This window comes from Genypterus blacodes, unplaced genomic scaffold (genome assembly GCF_046128005.1).
Source record: "Genypterus blacodes isolate CSIRO-AG114 ecotype Tasmania unplaced genomic scaffold, CSIRO-AGI_Gbla_v1 ptg000366l_1, whole genome shotgun sequence".
Taxonomy (NCBI): Eukaryota; Metazoa; Chordata; class Actinopteri; order Ophidiiformes; family Ophidiidae; genus Genypterus; species Genypterus blacodes.
Window position 1 is genome coordinate 5001 of NW_027467149.1, and position 17500 is coordinate 22500.

The 17500-nt window shown below is 50.1% G+C and overlaps 4 protein-coding genes across 12 annotated transcripts in view; all 4 read left to right on the forward strand.

Moving 5' to 3' along the window:
• The window catches only part of LOC142989044 (disintegrin and metalloproteinase domain-containing protein 12-like), an 8009-nt gene extending 4937 nt beyond the window's left edge, over positions 1-3072 (forward strand). The window contains exons 10-14 of one of the 4 annotated variants that reach the window (XM_076138407.1): positions 78-183; positions 1268-1339; positions 1644-1706; positions 1989-2113; positions 2277-3072. In XM_076138407.1, coding sequence (XP_075994522.1) covers positions 78-183; positions 1268-1339; positions 1644-1706; positions 1989-2113; positions 2277-2343 — 433 coding nt within the window. In that variant the 3' untranslated portion in view covers positions 2344-3072. Of the gene's footprint in view, positions 1-77; positions 184-1267; positions 1340-1597; positions 1707-1988; positions 2114-2276 lie in introns of those variants that run through there. The other 3 variants (XM_076138410.1, XM_076138408.1, XM_076138409.1) reach the window with 3 other exon arrangements.
• Positions 3073-3831: 759 nt separating this feature from the next.
• LOC142989042 (semaphorin-4B-like) lies at positions 3832-11393 on the forward strand. Of its 2 annotated transcripts, none has more exons than XM_076138405.1 (14): positions 3832-4011; positions 5211-5371; positions 5484-5546; positions 5623-5721; positions 5812-5905; positions 6002-6124; positions 6737-6864; positions 7035-7216; positions 7729-7867; positions 7980-8169; positions 8256-8371; positions 8491-8654; positions 9101-9171; positions 10304-11393. In XM_076138405.1, the coding sequence occupies exons 1-14, from the start codon at positions 3921-3923 to the stop codon at positions 11062-11064; spliced, it is 2382 nt and encodes a 793-aa protein (XP_075994520.1). In that variant the 5' UTR covers positions 3832-3920; the 3' UTR covers positions 11065-11393. The 2 variants fall into 2 exon arrangements, with proteins under 2 accessions (XP_075994520.1, XP_075994521.1); XM_076138406.1 differs by having other exon boundaries at positions 9101-9215; positions 10304-10472.
• Positions 11394-12351: 958 nt separating this feature from the next.
• LOC142989039 (uncharacterized) lies at positions 12352-14989 on the forward strand. 2 transcript variants are annotated; one of them, XM_076138401.1, is made up of 7 exons: positions 12352-12615; positions 13035-13275; positions 13384-13485; positions 13743-13799; positions 13886-14071; positions 14256-14372; positions 14510-14989. In XM_076138401.1, the coding sequence occupies exons 2-7, from the start codon at positions 13069-13071 to the stop codon at positions 14615-14617; spliced, it is 777 nt and encodes a 258-aa protein (XP_075994516.1). In that variant the 5' UTR covers positions 12352-12615; positions 13035-13068; the 3' UTR covers positions 14618-14989. The 2 variants fall into 2 exon arrangements, with proteins under 2 accessions (XP_075994516.1, XP_075994517.1); XM_076138402.1 differs by lacking the exon at positions 12352-12615 and adding an exon at positions 12623-12749.
• Positions 14990-15548: 559 nt separating this feature from the next.
• The window catches only part of nudt17 (nudix (nucleoside diphosphate linked moiety X)-type motif 17), a 2658-nt gene continuing 706 nt past the window's right edge, over positions 15549-17500 (forward strand). Inside the window, exons 1-8 of one of the 4 annotated variants that reach the window (XM_076138400.1) lie at positions 15549-15584; positions 15958-16062; positions 16147-16260; positions 16359-16542; positions 16775-16800; positions 16895-16987; positions 17077-17175; positions 17282-17415. In XM_076138400.1, the coding sequence (XP_075994515.1) occupies positions 15988-16062; positions 16147-16260; positions 16359-16542; positions 16775-16800; positions 16895-16987; positions 17077-17175; positions 17282-17415 (725 nt within the window). In that variant the 5' untranslated portion in view covers positions 15549-15584; positions 15958-15987. Of the gene's footprint in view, positions 15592-15948; positions 16063-16146; positions 16261-16358; positions 16543-16774; positions 16988-17076; positions 17176-17281; positions 17416-17500 lie in introns of all 4 variants that reach the window. The other 3 variants (XM_076138396.1, XM_076138397.1, XM_076138399.1) reach the window with 3 other exon arrangements.

The following is a 17500-nucleotide window of genomic DNA, read 5'->3' on the forward strand; positions in this document are numbered from 1 at the left end:
ATATTGTGTGATATCGTCGCTGACCTCTGACCCCTGAGAGTTGTTGGTTAAGTTTGTGTCTTGTCCGTCTCCATCAGAACCCCGGCCGTGGAGCGAGAGGACTGCAGGAATACAGAGCAGGTCCAGCCGCTGAGGTACCACCTGAACCGGACCAACGACATCCCACTGACCCCCAACAAACAGGTAACCATGACCATGTGGACTTGTGACCTTGTGGACTTGTGGACTTGTGGACTTGTGGACTTGTGACCTTGTGGCCCTGTGGACTTGTGGAGTTGTGGACTTGTGACCTTGTGGCCTTGTGGCCCTGTGGACTTGTGGACTTGTGGCCCTGTGGACTTGTGGACTTGTGGCCCTGTGGACTTGTGGACATGTGGACTTGTGGACTTGTGACCTTGTGGCCCTGTGGACTTGTGGCCCTGTGGAGTTGTGGACTTGTGGCCCTGTGGACTTGTGGACATGTGGACTTGTGGACTTGTGACCTTGTGGCCCTGTGGACTTGTGGAGTTGTGGCCTTGTGGACTTGTGACCTTGTGGACTTGTGGCCCTGTGGACTTGTGGAGTTGTGGCCTTGTGGACTTGTGACCTTGTGGCCCTGTGGAGTTGTGGACTTGTGACCTTGTGGCCCTGTGGAGTTGTGGCCTTGTGGACTTGTGACCTTGTGGACTTGTGGACTTGTGGACTTGTGACCTTGTGGCCCTGTGGAGTTGTGGCCTTGTGGACTTGTGGACTTGTGACCTTGTGGCCCTGTGGAGTTGTGGACTTGTGACCTTGTGGCCCTGTGGAGTTGTGGCCTTGTGGACTTGTGACCTTGTGGACTTGTGGACTTGTGGACTTGTGACCTTGTGGCCCTGTGGAGTTGTGGCCTTGTGGACTTGTGGACTTGTGACCTTGTGGCCCTGTGGAGTTGTGGCCTTGTGGACTTGTGGCCCTGTGGACTTGTGGCCCTGTGGAGTTGTGGCCTTGTGACCTTGTGGCCCTGTGGACTTGTGACCTTGTGGCCCTGTGGACTTGTGACCTTGTGGCCCTGTGGACTTGTGGAGTTGTGGACTTGTGACCTTGTGGCCCTGTGGACTTGTGGACTTGTGACCTTGTGGCCCTGTGGCCCTGTGGCCCTGTGGACTTGTGACCTTGTGGACTTGTGGACTTGTGGACTTGGGGCTGTTTCTTTTCTGTGGCTCACATTAACACAGCTGCTTGTTTGACCTTTGACCCCTCCTGTGCATGTGTCCCTATCATCTGCCTTTGCTCCCTGTTTTGTTCTCAGGTTGATGACAGACCTGCTCCTCCCACTAAGCCACTCCCCCCTGACCCTACCATAAACCCCCTGCAGCAGCAGGTAACCTCACCTCCTCATCTTTAACCCTTCATGCTCCTTCAGTCAGTGACATCACTGAACATGTTTGGATCAAGGTGGCGTTTACAGCCTAAGCTCCTCCCCCTGACATGTTCACACGCTTCCTCACTCTGGCTCTTCCTCACTCTGACTCTTCCTCACTCTGGCTCTTCCTCACTCTGACTCTTCCTCACTCTGGCTCTTCCTCTTCCTCTTCCTTGCTCACTGATGTGATCGGTGCTAATCCTGCTGCTGTTGAAGCTTCTTTTGCTCTTCTCTCTTCTCCTCTTCCTCGCTAACATTCCAGCCGGTGTGTCGACCAGCTCCGCCCACTAAGCCCCTCCCCCCTGACCCCATCACACCTGTACAGGTACCGTGCTGCACCTGCATGTGTTAGCATGGATTTAGCATGTAGCTAGCATGTCTAAAGCTGATTGGCTGGCATGTTTGATCACTGATGTGTAATCCATATGTTGTAGTATTGATGGAAGCATTGATGGAGGCTCTGTTTGTCTCAGATGGGTCACACATGTTTCATTCTTTCCTTGTATTGAATCAATCTGGACTGATCAATAATCCATAAATGTCTTTACGTGATGCAGTGACAAATCTATGGGTTTGGACCTCATTTTTCCCATGATCCTCTCTGCAGGTTCTTCTTCCTCCCAAGCCCGTGGTTCCCAGAAAGCCCCGCCCACTGGACCTCCCCCCCCACCTGCAACCCCCCACCTACAGCAGCAACACCAAACCAGACCAACACACAGCTGCACCCAACAGGTAGGTCACTCTGGCCCCGCCCCCTCACACTGGCCCCGCCCCCTCACAGGCACACTGCCACGTCACACTGGCCCCGCCCCCTCACTCTGGCCCCGCCCCCTCACAGACACACAGGCTCACCATGGAAACAGAAGCAGTAAACACACCTTGTTGTTTCTTTCAGACGGCCTCCTCTTCCTCCTGTGCGACCCACGACGTCCCACAGACTTGACTCCTCCCCCCCACTGTAACGCTGCACAGAGTTCTGTGGACATGGACTGCGTTTGGCCCGAGCCAAGGAGCGGGTCTGATGATGAAGATGATGACTTCATCATGTGGTCTTCAGGTCTAACTGAACTCAGTTCCTGCTCAGCGCCTCTGCTTGAACAGGAAGTTCAGTGCCTTGCTCAAGGATCTCTGGGACGGTGAAGGAACCTCAAACTGAGGAAGAGGAGTCAGGAGGGACCGGAGTCTGATCGTTGTTATTTAGCTCAATGAACCTTAGGTAGAATTTAATGAGGGCGGCTCTGTCGGGGCGGCTCTGTCGGGGCGGCTCTGACGGGGCGGCTCTGTCGCCGCTCTGTGGGCGCTGGTGAAGCTAAGCTTGACCCAAACTCCACCGTTGGTTCTGGTTCTGGTTTGTTCCCGGTGACTGAAGCCTCATCTTGGCTCCTCACTTCATACATGTTCAGGGTGATGATGTCATAGTCACGTGGGCCGTGTTTGGTCATCACGTGACCCGTGTGAGCCTGGAGGCGGGACAGTTGGGATCGACTGCGACCTCTGACCTCTGCCTGGTGAACTCCAGTCCTTCCTGTGACTTCAGACCTGAACCTGCTGGGGGGGTCTGGCTCAGGTTCTCACTTTTCTGGCCCAATGATTGATTGATCTGATGTGAGCGAGAGGACACGCCCAACTGTCAGGCTGATTGAGTGATTGATGATCTAATTGTGTTCAATAAAACTAAACTTTCTTATTTATCTGTCTTTCACTTCCTGCTGCACACGAGAAGCTAACAGGCATATGAGCGCTATGCTAAGCTAATCTACGCTAACTGCTCCACAATAAAAGTCATCGGTAATCTTCTTCGTTGGAGACTTTTACTGTGAAGGAATCTGACATCAGAAACTTGGGAACAAACAAAGTTATGAATTTCACTCGTCTGTATATTTATTGTTCTACTGAGCACAGCACTTCCTGTTTCAGCAGAGCTAACTTCCTGTGTGTTTAACCCCTATACACCCTTACAACATGAAGGAGTGTGTGTGTCTGTGTGTGAGGGAGTGTGTGTGTGTGTGTGTGTGCATATGTGTCTGTGTGTGTGTGCGTATGTGTCTGTGTAAGTGTGTGTGTGTGGCTGTGTGTGCGTATGTGTCTGTGAGTGTGTGGCTGTGTGTGTGTGTGCGTTTGTGCGTCTGTGTGTGCGTATGTGTCTGTGTGTGGCTGTGTGTCTGTGTGTGAGTGTGTGTGTCTGTGTGTGCGTATGTGTCTGTGTGTGGCTTTGTGTGAGTGTGTGTGTCTGTGTGTGTGTGCGTATGTGTCTGTGGCTGTGTGTCTGTGTGTGAGTGTGTGTGTCTGTGTGAGTATGTGTGTCTGTGTGTGTGTGTGTGTCTGTGTGTGTGTGTGTGTCTGTGTGTGTGTGGTCACTTAGAGTGCTGCTGCTTGATAAAGGTTGTGGCTTTAGAGATGAGTCTCTCTCTCTCTCTCTCTCTCTCCCTCTCTCTCCCCCCCCCCCCCCCCCCCCTCAGAGGAAGTTGCCAGTCTTCCTGTTTCTTGTGTCAGTCGTGGTGAATCACTTAAGGCTGAGAGTCTTCATCATTCTTCAGTCATGGCTTCAGGAGTGTTCCTCCTCTTCCTCCTGCTGAGCTCCTCAGGCTCTGCTCCTCCTCCTCCTCCTCCTCGGGTCTCCTTCCTCCTCAGTGAGTCGCTCACCTTGATTTATGTCACATAGATTTATGAGTAACAGGAAGATTTCAAATGTTTAAATGATCAATCTGTTTCCTGCTGATCAGCTGAGAGACCAGCAGATAAGAGTAAAAAGGAATTACAAAGGCTTGATTGATAAGTAATGACCCTGAGCCTCAGCTGTGTCATGATTTAGTGAAGTCCTTTCATTCCTGAGCTGAGGACAGGAGGACAAGATGGAGACAGGAGGACAACGTGCAGTGATGATGGACCTGCTGGCTCTGAAGCAGTTTGACCTGATTTCACTTTCACCTCTTGGGTTCTGTTCTCTGATGATGATGATGATGATGATGTCTTAGCAGCTGTGAAGGATTTGAGCCGTTGTAAGAAAGAGACTTGAAGTGTGTTAGGCCCCGTTTGATGACTGAACCACATCCTTCTGCAGCAGAAACAGGAAATGGTGGAGTCACATTTAGACCTGAACCTGAGCCCCCTTTAGTCTCCATAGACACCACAGACACCGCATCACATTCAGGCATCATGAGTTTGCTCCACAGAGTGACTGACACTCGGGTCACTCTGGTTGTTTCTTCTTCTACAGCACAAAGATAGAAGTTCTGCCTTCCACAATAAAAGCTCAGCGTATCTCCTGGATTCACTCACTGAGCTGAGTGATGATGTAAGGAGGTTAACTCCTCCTCACATCTCTGTTCTTCTTCTACTGTTTGTCCTCACGACGCCCTGTAGAGGCTCTAACACGTGTTCATGGATCCATAAGGGTCCATTAGAGGAATCTACACACTGACAGAGGAACACACACTAACACAGAGCTGAAGCTCTTTCAACTCACTGACACACACACTCACTCTCACTCACTCTCACTCTCACTCTCACTCTCACTCACACACACTCATCTCGTAAGCCACAACCTTTATCAAGCAGCAGCACTCTAAGTGACCACACACACACACACACACACACACACACACACACACACACACACACACACACACACACACACACACACAGTGAACTGTGTGTTCACTGTGTTCACTCCATGTTTCCAGATGTTGTGCTGTGATGACTCATGTGGTTGATCCTGGGTTGTGATCCAAACTAAGGTTCAGCTCTGATGCCTTCATGTTCCAGCCTGTTCTTCCTCTCCAGGGGAGGAACCCTTTCGTCTACATTGACTCCTTGCTCTTCCATCCAGACTCTGCAGACCGACCTCTGGTCCACTTCACCGCCCCTGGCATCTACAACACCACCACCCTGCTGCTGAGCACCGACGCCTCCACGCTGTACGTCGGGGCGAAGAACGCCATTCTGTCGCTGAATGTCAGTCAGCATGACATCATCAGCCTGAAGAACAAGGTGGGCTCAGTCACATTAGTTCTTTCACTGTGTTATTGTGTGAATATTACAGATCTGCTCCAGTGTGCTGGTCTTCAGTCTGTCTCTGTCCTCTGTCCTCTGTCCTCTGCAGGTGGAGTGGAGTCCATCACCCAGGGAAATCAATGACTGTGAGAATAAAGGAAAAGACCCCACGGTACTTAAACACACCTCCATCCTGTCTGCAGGTAAACCGGGCCACCAGGCTCACCTGTCTGTCTCTCTGCCTGCAGGTTGACTGTCCAAACTTTGTCCGAGTTCTGCAGCCTCTAAACTCCACCCACCTGTACGCCTGTGGCAGCCACGCCTACAGCCCCCAGGACGCCTACATAGTGAGTCCAGACTCAGTCACATGCAGTCAGACTCAGTCAGACTCTGTCACAGGTTTACACTTTAGTTCTTCTGTGTTTGTCCTCTCACAGGAAGTTGACGGCCTATCTCTGGTCAAACAGAGATCTGGGGTCAAAGTTCGCTGTCCATTCAACCCCTTCCAGAGGAACACGGCCCTCAGCATCAGTCAGTGTCCTTACTCATTCAATCACATCTGCATGAGCGGTGGCTAACCCGGCTCTTTGTTGGCACCTAAAGGCTGCGTTGTGTCTCTGCGTTCAGGCGGCGAGCTCTTCACGGCCACCATGTCGGACTTCAGAGGAGTCAGACCCACCATCTCTCGCCACTTCAGCAAAGATGGCCGCCCGGACGTCAGCCAGGACTCCTCTGTCAGTTTATTGGAGGGTGAGTGACGGCAGGGCGGGGCTTATACTGTATATATAATACAATAATATTCAATCTGTCAATCAAACAGAAAGCTAATCAGTCAGTAATAGGGGTTGAAAAGATCCTCTGGGAGCGCTTGATGGAGGTGAGACCTGAAGGGAACACTTGGACGTGTGAAGGTTCCATTCCCTGTGCAGATGAGCAGCACTCAGTCTGAGCTAACCACGGTTCCCTGTTTCAGATCCCCGTCTGGAGAGGATGTGGTTCAGTGTACTGAAGCTTAACATGCATGATCGGTGCTACAGTGCCATGCAGCAAAGACAACGGATGATTGATAAGTAGTGAGCCTGTCACAGAACGCTCATAGGCGCTGGAGGGATTTGATCCATAAGGTCATTCACAGCTGATATGACATCGTCATCTAAAGATTTTTTCATGTTTCAGAAGAGGTCAAAGTTTTTGATGACAAACACTCCAGAAATTCCATTACTTCATGAAACCTCCTCAGTTCAGTAGTGCAGGCTCACAACTTATCAATCATCCCTTGGGAAAATGCTGTGCGGTCCACCTCCACTACATGCAGACCAAACGGAAGCCCCGTCCTCAGCCTAGTCACTTCCTGTGTTGCAGAGCCCGTGTTTGTCGGCTCGGCGTTGGATTCGTCAGAGAGGAAACTTTACTTCTTCTTCAGTGAAGTTGGGAAAGAGTTCAGCTACACCAACGAGCTGCGAGTCGCCCGAGTGGCACAAGTCTGCAAGGTGAAAAAGAAGAGGACGTCCAAACCCGTCAGAGAGATCTGAAAGGGTTCTTCCTGTTCCTCAAATGTTATTGGAGATGAATAAAATAAGAAATATTTGTATTGGGTGGGCGGAGCTTTTGCTCCAAATGACACTGATGAACCTTCACACTTCCATCTGCTGGTTCTCAGGATGATGTCGGCGGACTGCGAACCCTGCAGAAGAAATGGACGTCCTTCGCCAAAGCGTCTCTGCTCTGTCAGCCCCCCAGACAGCTGCCGTACTCCGTCCTCCAAGACGTGTTCACCCTCCCGCCACCAGAGGGCAGCACTGCCAGCGACACTCTGTTCTATGGGATCTTCAGCTCTCAGTGGTAAGAGACTCTCACGTTCTGAAGAAACTACACAGTTTCAGTGCTGAAAGTTCATTCATGAATCGATTCTGATGGACAGAAATGTAATAATCAATCAAGTATCAAACAGCAAATAGAGCTGCAGGGAGGCAGTGATCAGGAACATGATCAATATGATCAGGAACATGATCAATATGATCAGCAACATGATCAATATGATCAGCAACATGATCAATGTGATCAGGAACATGATCAATGTGATCAGGAACATGATCAATATGATCAGGAACATGATCAATATGATCAGCAACATGATCAATATGATCAGCAACATGATCAATGTGATCAGGAACATGATCAATGTGATCAGGAACATGATCAATATGATCAGGAACATGATCAATGTGATCAGGAACATGATCAATATGATCAGGAACATGATCAATGTGATCAGGAACATGATCAATGTGATCAGGAACATGATCAATATGATCAGGGACATGATGTGATCAGGTCTGTGTTCTGTGTTTCAGGTCGTCGGGTTCAGACTCGGCTGTTTGCGTCTTTAGGCTGCAGGACGTCAGGTCGGTTTTCTCTGGAGGCTACAGGAGCTTTGACTCCCAGACGCACAGCTGGAGTCCACTGCAGGGGAAACACACTTACCTGGGCCAGGTGAGGCCTGAGTGCCCTGAGGCCAAGCACACTGACGGTTGATAGTTTGATATCTCTGAGCTGTGATTGGATGAAGGCTCTCACTCTCCTTGGCCTGGTTGTTGTGCCTCAGTGTGGCCTGGAGGAGTTTGCAGATCCTGATTTGGCGCAGGTGAAGAAGAGTTTCCTGACCAGCAGCGCCGTGCAGCCTGTGGGGAATGTTCCAGTTCTGGTTTCTATGGGTCAAAGCTACAGCCGTGTGGCTGCCATGACGACGCAGGCCGTAAGCGGAAAACAGTACACCGTCCTCTTCCTCCTCACAGGTGAGGTCAGCTTGCTCTGTTCTGTTACCATGGTAACAGGGTAGTGAAGTCACAAAGTGTTCCTTCTTTCTCTCTGTGGACTCCAGAGTCCGGCTTCCTCCACAAAGTGGTTTTGTCGGATCGGGGTCCGCGGCTCATTGAGGAGATTCAGGTCTTCGCTCAAGTCCAGCAGGTGAAAAGCATCGTCCTGTCCTCCTCCAAGGTGAACCTCCCTCCATGCTCAGCTGAGCTCCCGTATCAGGCTGAGTATCACTGGAATCAGGCTCAGCTCATAGCAGGATGGGACCTGATGAACTCTAACACGTCTGTCCCGTCCTGTAGGGCGTTCTTTACGTAGGGACGTGTAGCGGCGTGACTGCCGTGCCTGTGGCCCACTGTGCCTCCTACAGAACCTGCAGCCAGTGTGTTCTGGCCAGAGACCCGCTCTGTGGTTGGTCCAGAACCAAGAAGATCTGCAGCAGACCGTCCAGCGGCACCAGCAACATGTAAGAGACAAGAGTCCAACTCTCAGTGTGTGAGGGAATGTGTGAGTGTGTGTGTGTGTCTTCACCTGCAGGTCTGATGAAGCCTCTGTCTGTCTCTGTCTGTCTCTGTCTGTCTCTGTTTGTCTCTGTCTCTGTCTGTCTCTGTCTGTCTCTGTCTGTCTCTGTCTGTCTCTGTTTGTCTCTGTCTGGTCCTGTCTGTCTCTGTCTGTCTCTGTCTGTCTCTGTCTGTATCTGTTTGTCTCTGTCTGTCTCTGTCTGTCTCTGTCTGTATCTGTCTGTCTCTGTCTGTCTCTGTCTGTCTCTGTCTGTCTTTGTCTGTTTCTGTTTGTCTCTGTCTGTCTCTGTCTGTCTCTGTCTGTCTCTGTCTGTCTCTATCTGTCTTTGTCTGTTTCTGTTTGTCTCTGTCTGTCTCTGTCTGTCTCTGTCTGTCTCTGTCTGCTCTACAGGAGTCAGGATGTCGAGAGCGGCAACGTTGGACGTGAATGTCAGGGACAAACCGGAGCGGCTCCACGTCCAGGTCAGGACTTCCTGCTGAGACAGAGGCAGAACAGGAAGCATGACGTATGACAGACCTGGGACATGATGGACTGACCTGACTTGAGACCTGAAGACTTGAGACTTTAGACTTGCTTGTGATTTGCACATTGACGTCTGAACTCGACCTTTGACCTTGTGTCATGCAGTATATTGTGACCTTTTCACCTTTAGCCCCTTTGGTCAGGCTCTGACACCTCTCTGTGGACGTCTGTCTTCTCTCTCTCTGCCTCTCTCTCTCTCTCTCTCTCTCTCTCTGCCCCTCTCTCTCTCTCTCTCTCTCTCTCTCTCTCTCTGCCCCTCTCTCTCTCTCTCTGTGTCTCTCTCTCTGTGTATCTCTCTCTCTCTCTCTCTCTCTCTCTGTGTCTCTCTCTCTCTCTCTCTCTCTGTGTCTCTCTCTCTCTCTCTCTCTCTCTCTCTCTGTGTATCTCTCTCTCTCTCTCTCTCTCTCTCTCTCTCTCTGTGTATCTCTCTCTCTCTCTCTCTCTCTCTCTCTCTGTATCTCTCTCTCTCTGTGTCTCTCTCTCTCTCTCTCTCTCTGTGTCTCTCTCTCTCTCTCTCTCTCTCTCTCTCTGTGTATCTCTCTCTCTCTCTCTCTCTCTCTCTCTCTCTCTGTGTATCTCTCTCTCTCTCTCTCTCTCTCTCTCTCTGTATCTCTCTCTCTCTGTGTCTCTCTCTCTCTCTCTCTCTCTGTGTCTCTCTCTCTCTCTCTCTCTCTCTCTCTCTGTGTCTCTCTCTCTCTCTCTCTCTCTGTGTATCTCTCTCTCTCTGTATGTCCCTCTCTCTCTCTCTCTCTCTCTCTCTCTCTCTGTGTATCTCTCTCTCTCTGTATGTCCCTCTCTCTCTCTCTGTGTATCTCTCTCTCTCTCTCTCTCTCTCTCTCTCTCTCTCTCTCTCTCTCTCTCTCTGTGTATCTCTCTCTTTGTATGTCCCTCTCTCTCTCTCTCTCTCTCTCTCTCTCTCTCTCTGTGTATCTCTCTCTCTCTGTATGTCCCTCTCTCTCTCTCTCTCTCTCTCTCTGTGTATCTCTCTCTCTCTGTATCTCTCTCTCTCTCTCTCTCTCTCTCTCTCTCTCTCTCTCTCTCTCTCTCTCTCTGCTTGTTTCCGCTCTGCAGCCGTCCTTTACTCTCCACTGAACCAGGCTGTGAGACTTCCGTGTTCAAAGCCGTCCAGTCTGTCGACGCTGCGCTGGACCTTCTCCGGATTCAACACTTTGCCGAAGAATCTCTTCATCCAATCAGCAGACGGCAGCCTGGCCTTCCTCACAACCGCCTCCACCTTCGGCACGTATCACTGCGAGGCAGAGGAGGGCGGCTATAAGGAGGTGGTTGCCAGCTTCACCGTCCAGCAGGTGGCCTTGTCTCCTCGCTCCTTGGTTCCCTCTCCAGAGCTCGCAACACGCATCATTGGAAGTAGTCATGTAGAGGAGATCATTGAGAGTGAAGAACCAACAAGAGAACCCCCAGAACCCACAGCAGATGAGTCCAGCAGGGTCCCTGGAGCTGAGACCGTCCTCACTGAATCCATCCCTCATGGCATCAAAGAGCCGGGGCTCAGAACCACGCCTCCGATCCAAGTGTCAGGACCTTCAGAGGTCACTGCGACCCCCAGAGAGGAGGTTGAAGCCAGGAGGGAGCGACTGGATGAAGCTCAACCAGAGGAGAAGAGCTACCACAGCGAGCTGGTGGCGGTCTCCCTCCTGCTGGTGGTCTGTGTTTGCGCCCTGGTGCTCGGCAGCTTCCTCATGTGGCGCCAGAGGAAGATCAGTCTCAACACGAGGCCTCTGTTCTGCTGGGAGGACGGCAGCGGGAAGACGCAGGGATCTCTGGAGAGCATTCCCGCTCTCAGCCCAGGAGCTCCAGATCCAACCAGCTGAAGTCCAGATCACACAAACGCTTTCATTTTGTCTTTCTAACACAGGGAATCTGATCCTGATCCTGATCCTGATCCTGATCAGATCCTGATCCTGATCCTGATCTTCATCCTGTGAGGTGTTACTTTTCCAGTAATCAATCAAATCTAAAGTAAGAAACAAACAGCTGTGATTTGGGTTTGGATTGTGTGTGATTTGTTTCTCATGATGTCGTGTTTTGGTTTTCTGAATGTAAACAATGTGACTTTCCTTTTTGGTCTGAAAATGTATTGATTTAGGATTATTGATTGGTTATTGAGGGATTCAATCTTGAATAAAACAGTTTGATTGTTTGTTTTGTTGTGTTGAACCTTAAACACTCAGCCTGTCACTCAAATACACACCAAGTTTCACCGTAACAAAGAATTCAAAAGAGTTTCAGCCAAACGAACAACAAGCTGAGCCTTCATTCAGCCAATCACAGCTAGTCTTCAGCACCGGGACTCATTAATATTCATGAGTCATGTGCCTCTGCTTGGCCAATCACAAAGTTGATGTTGAGGCTCCGCCCTCCACCGCGTGCTGTTGTCAGTAAACCCTTTGACATTATGAATATGGATACAAATATCGATCCTCCGCTTGAGTATAAATCCAATCAGATGTGTGATCAATATAGATGATCAACATGTAGGGAGGCAGTAGCTCAGTGGGTAGAGCTTCCGCTTGGGAACCGGAGGGTTGCTGGTTCGAGTCCCTGCCGCGGTTCCCCTGAGCAAGGCACCAAACCCACAATCGCTCCCCACTCTGTGAAGGGTGGTAATGTAATGTAAGTCGCTTTGGATAAAAGCGTCTGCCAATGTAATGTAAGATGATCTACATGTATGTAATTCATCTACATGTGTAGTTTATCTACAGATATGTGCATGTTTTCATTACATGCACAGGAGGCCGCACATGAAAGCTGCTGTCCACTTCCTGTTTCTTTCCTTCCTCCAAAGTAAAAGAGCAAAAGAAAATTACATTTTACAATAACAATAACAATTTACGTTGTTCCCAATCAGAACCCACTACATGTTCCAACTGTAATGTAATGTAATGATTTCAGCGCCACCACGTGGGCCAAACATGTCAGTGTGACGTCATGATCGTTATGTTGAAAGAAAAAAGAACAAAAGTGTTCAGTCACTAACGGTCAGAATCAGACATCTGGTTCAATGTTCATCGAGCTCTGGAGTAAACAAAGCGACGTCATCATCAGGAAGTAGAATCCTGGAAATGATGCTGATCTCGTGCTGCGTTCAGGGGCAGTCAGATTTATGTAGAAGTTTTGATTTAAGTTCTAACGCGGTTTAATTTATTTATTCTAATGTAAATCACAGGAAGAAGTCGAAGTGCCAGCTCTTCGTCCTGCCTGTCTGTCTGCCTTCCAGTCTGCCTCTCTGTCTCTCTGTCTCTCTGTCTCTATGTCTCTCTGTCTTTCCTTCCGTAATGAACGGCTCTTATACGAGTCCCTGAAGCCTCCATGTCAGTTTCCGCATTCGCTCCTGATCCTCAGCTTCAGCTTCTGAAGCGCAGGTGAGTCGATCCGAGCTCACATTCTGACAAACGCTCGTCCATACGCTTCATCAGCTGTGCGGCTCGTTGGCTTAACATAGAATGTGAATGTAACGTAAATGTAACGGAAGTAGAAAGTTTCATCAACAGAAGCTGTGAGTCTGAAAACTGAACGGAGCAGATTCAGACTGCACAAAGCTTCAGAAACATGAAGCAAAGTCTGTCTGTCTGCCTGCCTGCCTGTCTGTCTGCCTGCCTGCCTGCCTGCCTGTCTGTCTGTCTGTCTGCCTGTCTGTCTGTCTGTCTGTCTGTCTGCCTGCCTGTCTGCCTGCCTGTCAGACAGACAGACAGACAGACAGACAGTTTCATTGTTCTCATCTTTTGTATTATTTGACAGAATCCTTGTTTAAAGTTGTTCTTGTTTCTATTTTCCTCCATAGTTCCTCTGAGCTTCTGTGACCTCTGACCTCTGTCATGGCGTCCACCTCCATCACCACAGTGGGCGGAGTTGTGATTGTCACTCACGTCCTCCCGCAGGATCAAACCTCCGTGGCGCTCCAGAGCGTAGGCAAGCCGTCGCCCCCGTCCGCCGCCCTGGCCCCGCCCCCACCTGGCCCCGCCTCCCCGTCCAAGCTGTCGCACACGACGTCTTCCAAGAGGGCGGAGCTACAGGGCCTCGGGGTGAGATGGGTTAAAGTCTGTGTTCATGCTCCACCCACTCTGAGATACGTCAACCAATCAGGCTGTGTGTGTGTGTGTGTGTGTGTGTGTGTGTGTGTGTGTTTCCAGATTGTGCAGGTGGCTGTGGGCCTCCTGTGTGTTGTGTTCAGCCTGACCTCCATCGGCTCCTCGTTCCTCATCGTCCACGCTCCGCTCTGTGCCGGCGTTGCCGTACGTACAAGGATTGATTATCAATAATGTGATTGTAACAGTGTGTGGTCCTCTTAAAGGGCCAGAACACCCAAATGAGATGTGAGCACTAAAACTGTCTCCCTGTCTGTCCCTCTGCCTGTCTGTCTGCCTCCCTGTCTCCCTGTCTGTCCCTCTGCCTGTCTGTCTGCCTCCCTGTCTCCCTGTCTGTCCCTCTGCCTCCCTGTCTGTCCCTCTGCCTGTCTGTCTGCCTCCCTGTCTCCCTGTCTGTCCCTCAGTTTGTCCTGTCTGGCTCTCTGTCTGTGGCGTTGAGCAGACGCTCTTCAGTCCCTCTGGTGAGTTTGAGTCTTATTGATTGTCTGATCCTTGATCAGGTTCTGATCATGTCGGTGTCACAGCTTGTGTGTTTGTTCTGGATCAGGTTTCTGTGACACTGGCGTCCAGCGTGCTCAGCGTCCTGCTGAGTCTGATGGGCGTGGCCTATCTGTGCTGGCTGCTGGCTTATCGCCCCGCCTCCCAGATCTTTTGCGGCATCAGAGATTTTGATCAATACAGAAATGCATCAGAAGTAGGCAGGAACTGCGTCCAGATGGTTTGGTCCCTGAACGTAAGTTTGACCTTCACACTTCCTGTGAGACGTGAGACTGTGACAAAGAATCTGTCGGCTGATTGGTCCGAATCAGAGCCAGACTCCTCCCATCTCTGCATCTGAACACTAAACACTGCGTCCACACACACACACACACACACACACACACACACTCTCTTAACCCTTGGCTGTTGCGTTTCAGCTGGTTCTGGATGGACTTCGTGGTTTCCTGCTGCTTCTGGTTTTCCTGCAGCTTTGTGTTTCCTTTGCCACCTGCGTTCTCTCGGTGAAAGTCCGAGGTCGTCACGCCTCCATCACGGTGAGACGCTGCTCAGGGAAATGATGTCATCATGTTAACATCCTTAAGTTCACTTTGTCTGTCCTTTTTGATTTTCAATCGGTTTCTTTGTAAAGCTATAGAAATAAACTTGCCTTGCTTTTACCTTTGACCTCCAGGTGTCAGGGGGTGATGTCAGCCCCCTGTCAGCTTCCTGCAGTGATGTTGCGCTGCTAGACAGCGTGGACGACGACCCGGCCGCCGAGTCGCCTCCATCTTCTCCCTGAGGCCGGACGACATCGTGGCATCTCCCTCCTTCAGCTTCAACCTGCTGCTGTGATGATGTCATCAACCTGCTGCTGTAATGATGTCATCAACCTGCGCAGTGTCATCTGACAGCAAATATGCAGAATTATACAAAATCGTTTGCATTATATGAGCAAAAACAACAGATTAGTAGAAAAACGGAAATTAGGACAACAAACAAACAAAAAACAAGCTGAAAGAAAAAAGTCTGACGCTGTTTGACAGAAATGCAACTTTGTACTGATTTAACTAAACGTGTGATTTTGTGACGCTTTGGCACTTTGATGACTTCCTTTATTATATCTGCTCTTTACATATAAACAATCAATAAATGTCATCTGTTACAGTTGGAACATGTTGTGGGTTCTGATTGGGAACATTTCTGTAAAAAAAAATTGCTTTTTTTTTTGGAGGAAGGAAAGAAACAGGAAGTGGACAGCAGCTTTCATGTGCGGCCGGCTGTGCATGTAATGAGAAACATGCACATATCTGTAGATGAACTACACATGTAGATGAATTACATACATGTAGATCATCTACATACCTTACATTACATTGGCAGACGCTTTTATCCAAAGCGACTTACATTACATTACCACCCTTCACAGAGTGGGGAGCAATTGTGGGTAAGGTGCCTTGCTCAGGGGCACCTAGGCAGGGACTCGAACAGGCGACCCTCCGGTTCCCAAGCGGAAGCTCTACCCACTGAGCTACTGCCTCCCTACATGTTGCCGAACATTTTCATGTCAAACTGGAAATAAAGAATGTCTTAGGATTTAGAAAAATGTAAAACAAATCAACGTCGTCATTCTGAATGTACAGATGAATACAAAGACCGTAAACGTTTATGTTTCATTCCGCCTCAACGTTCTGGTCGATTACAAACTTTTATTGTGCAGTTTACGGCCGGAACTCGGCGTTTTCCGGCAAACTTGACTGCAGAAGGAAGTGAGCGCTTTGTCTTTAACTGCATATTTCTACTTTTTCTACTGTGTCTACTTTGTTTCTGTCACATTTGCGCAGTAGAGTCCGGACAGACGACTTTAAAGAGACAAATGTTGGAGCGGTTAACTGTCGCAGCGTGTAGCTCATTCTAGGAATAACACCGGTTAGCTGTCGTTAGCTTGTGTGTGCTAACCAGATGGTGTTTACGACAATTAAAGAGACACACAAACATTTACACAACTAACAGACACACTAAAACACACACACATAGACACATACAGTTCAGCCGTGATGGAGATGAAGATGATGAAGATCTTAAAAGTTTGTACGTGTGTTTATATTAAGATTGTGTTATGTAGTTTTGTAGTTGTGTCAGTTTGCAGACGCAGGTTCACTTCCTGTCACCATGGAAACAGTTCGGAGGATCCTGGTCCATGTTTGTAAGGACAGAGCAGCACCAAACAGAGCGCACTTCCTCCAGGTCAGAGGTCAAACGTGTCTGTTCCTGTTGTCATAATGTGTGAAATGTATTTAAAGGAACAGTGCCACATTTGTTTTGCCTCAGAGCGTAACAGGTCAGTTCAGTGATGGAGCCGACGAGGCCAAGGTCAACTGGAGCCTGGAGACCAACCAGTTTGTCCTGTCCAAGGGACAGAAGACAGGAAGTGTCCTCCTGAAGGTCAGCCAGACCAGAGAGTACCCCTCTGTCTCTAACATTACCCCTCTGTCACCCCTCTGTCTCTAATGTTACCCCTCTGTCCCCCCTCTGTCTGCTAGAGGCCGGCCTTCTGCCCCATCAAGCACCTGTCAGTCAGTGAAGCAGCGGCGATCCCATTGGATATCCAGCAGCGTGGCGTGGATGTGGGCGTGGCCGTCCTCCTGCAGTCAGCTGATCAGAGAGTGTTGTTGACACGGCGATCCCTGAACCTCCGTGTGTTCCCCAACATCTGGGTTCCTCCGGGTTTGTTCAGAGAGCTTTAGATCCACGGAGCTTCAGACCTTCATGGCTCTGAGCTGCAGTGAGGCTGCTGAGAGGAGCAGATGTTGGAGCAGATGTTGAAACATGAGGGCTTCTTCTTCTTCTTCTTCTCCCTCTGAAGCTTCAGGCCCAGACGACAGGAGGAGGAGCCTTCATGTTTCAGCTTTCATGTGTTTACTTTGACTAAAATCAGTTTCCTGCTTTGTGTCTGCAGGAGGTCACATGGAGCCGGACGAGACGGTAACCAACCACAGATCTGTCTCCATCCAATCCAACCCCATACACACTGTGTCTGTGTCTGTGTGTGTGTGTGTGTGTGTGTGTGTGTGTGTAGCTCCTGGATGCAGGCCTCAGGGAGTTGCGAGAGGAAACGGGCGTAGTCCTGGCATCAGAGGACGTCTCTCCAACGATACTGGGACTGTGGGAGGTGAGACACGCAGACAGACAGGGAACATGTGATTGGCTTGAGTCAAAGCATCAATCTGTGTGTGTGTGTCTGTCCCCCCTCTGTGCCAGTCGGTCTATCCTCCCTTCCTGTCCTCAGGTCCTCCTCTCAGGCATCATGTAGTCTCCTATGTGTTGGTGCTCTCCCCGCTCACACACCTGCAGCTTCAGGTCAGTCAGCTCCTGATTGGCTCATTTACAGGCGTGACCTCAGATGACCTCAGTGATGTCACAGGCAGCAGCAGTCAGAGTTCAGGGTTTTGTCTCCGCCCTGCAGGCCACTCTGAGACCTTCACCTGCCGAGGTGAGCGCCTGTGTGTGGGTGGACGCCCCTCTGGGTGGAGCCATCGTGTCTTCTGTGGACGGTGAGGAAGGTGAGGTGCGAGGGGACGACCTGCCCAGCAGCGTCAGGTGAGATAGGATCCTCTCTGTATCTGACCTTTTGACCTCTGCATCACGGGACTGCTCCGTCCCTCTGGGCTCTCTTGTCTCACGT

Excerpts from the sequence above, each read along its gene's own strand:
- LOC142989042 (XM_076138405.1), top strand. The coding sequence starts at position 3,921 with ATGGCTTCAGGAGTGTTCCTCCTCTTCCTCCTGCTGAGCTCCTCAGGC. Across the intron at positions 5,372-5,483 it reads TCATCAGCCTGAAGAACAAG|GTGGAGTGGAGTCCATCACC; the intron begins GTGGGCTCAGTC and ends TGTCCTCTGCAG. Across the intron at positions 8,170-8,255 it reads CGTCCTCTTCCTCCTCACAG|AGTCCGGCTTCCTCCACAAA; the intron begins GTGAGGTCAGCT and ends TGTGGACTCCAG.
- LOC142989039 (XM_076138401.1), top strand. The coding sequence starts at position 13,069 with ATGGCGTCCACCTCCATCACCACAGTGGGCGGAGTTGTGATTGTCACT. Across the intron at positions 13,800-13,885 it reads GACGCTCTTCAGTCCCTCTG|GTTTCTGTGACACTGGCGTC; the intron begins GTGAGTTTGAGT and ends GTTCTGGATCAG. Across the intron at positions 14,072-14,255 it reads AGATGGTTTGGTCCCTGAAC|CTGGTTCTGGATGGACTTCG; the intron begins GTAAGTTTGACC and ends GTTGCGTTTCAG.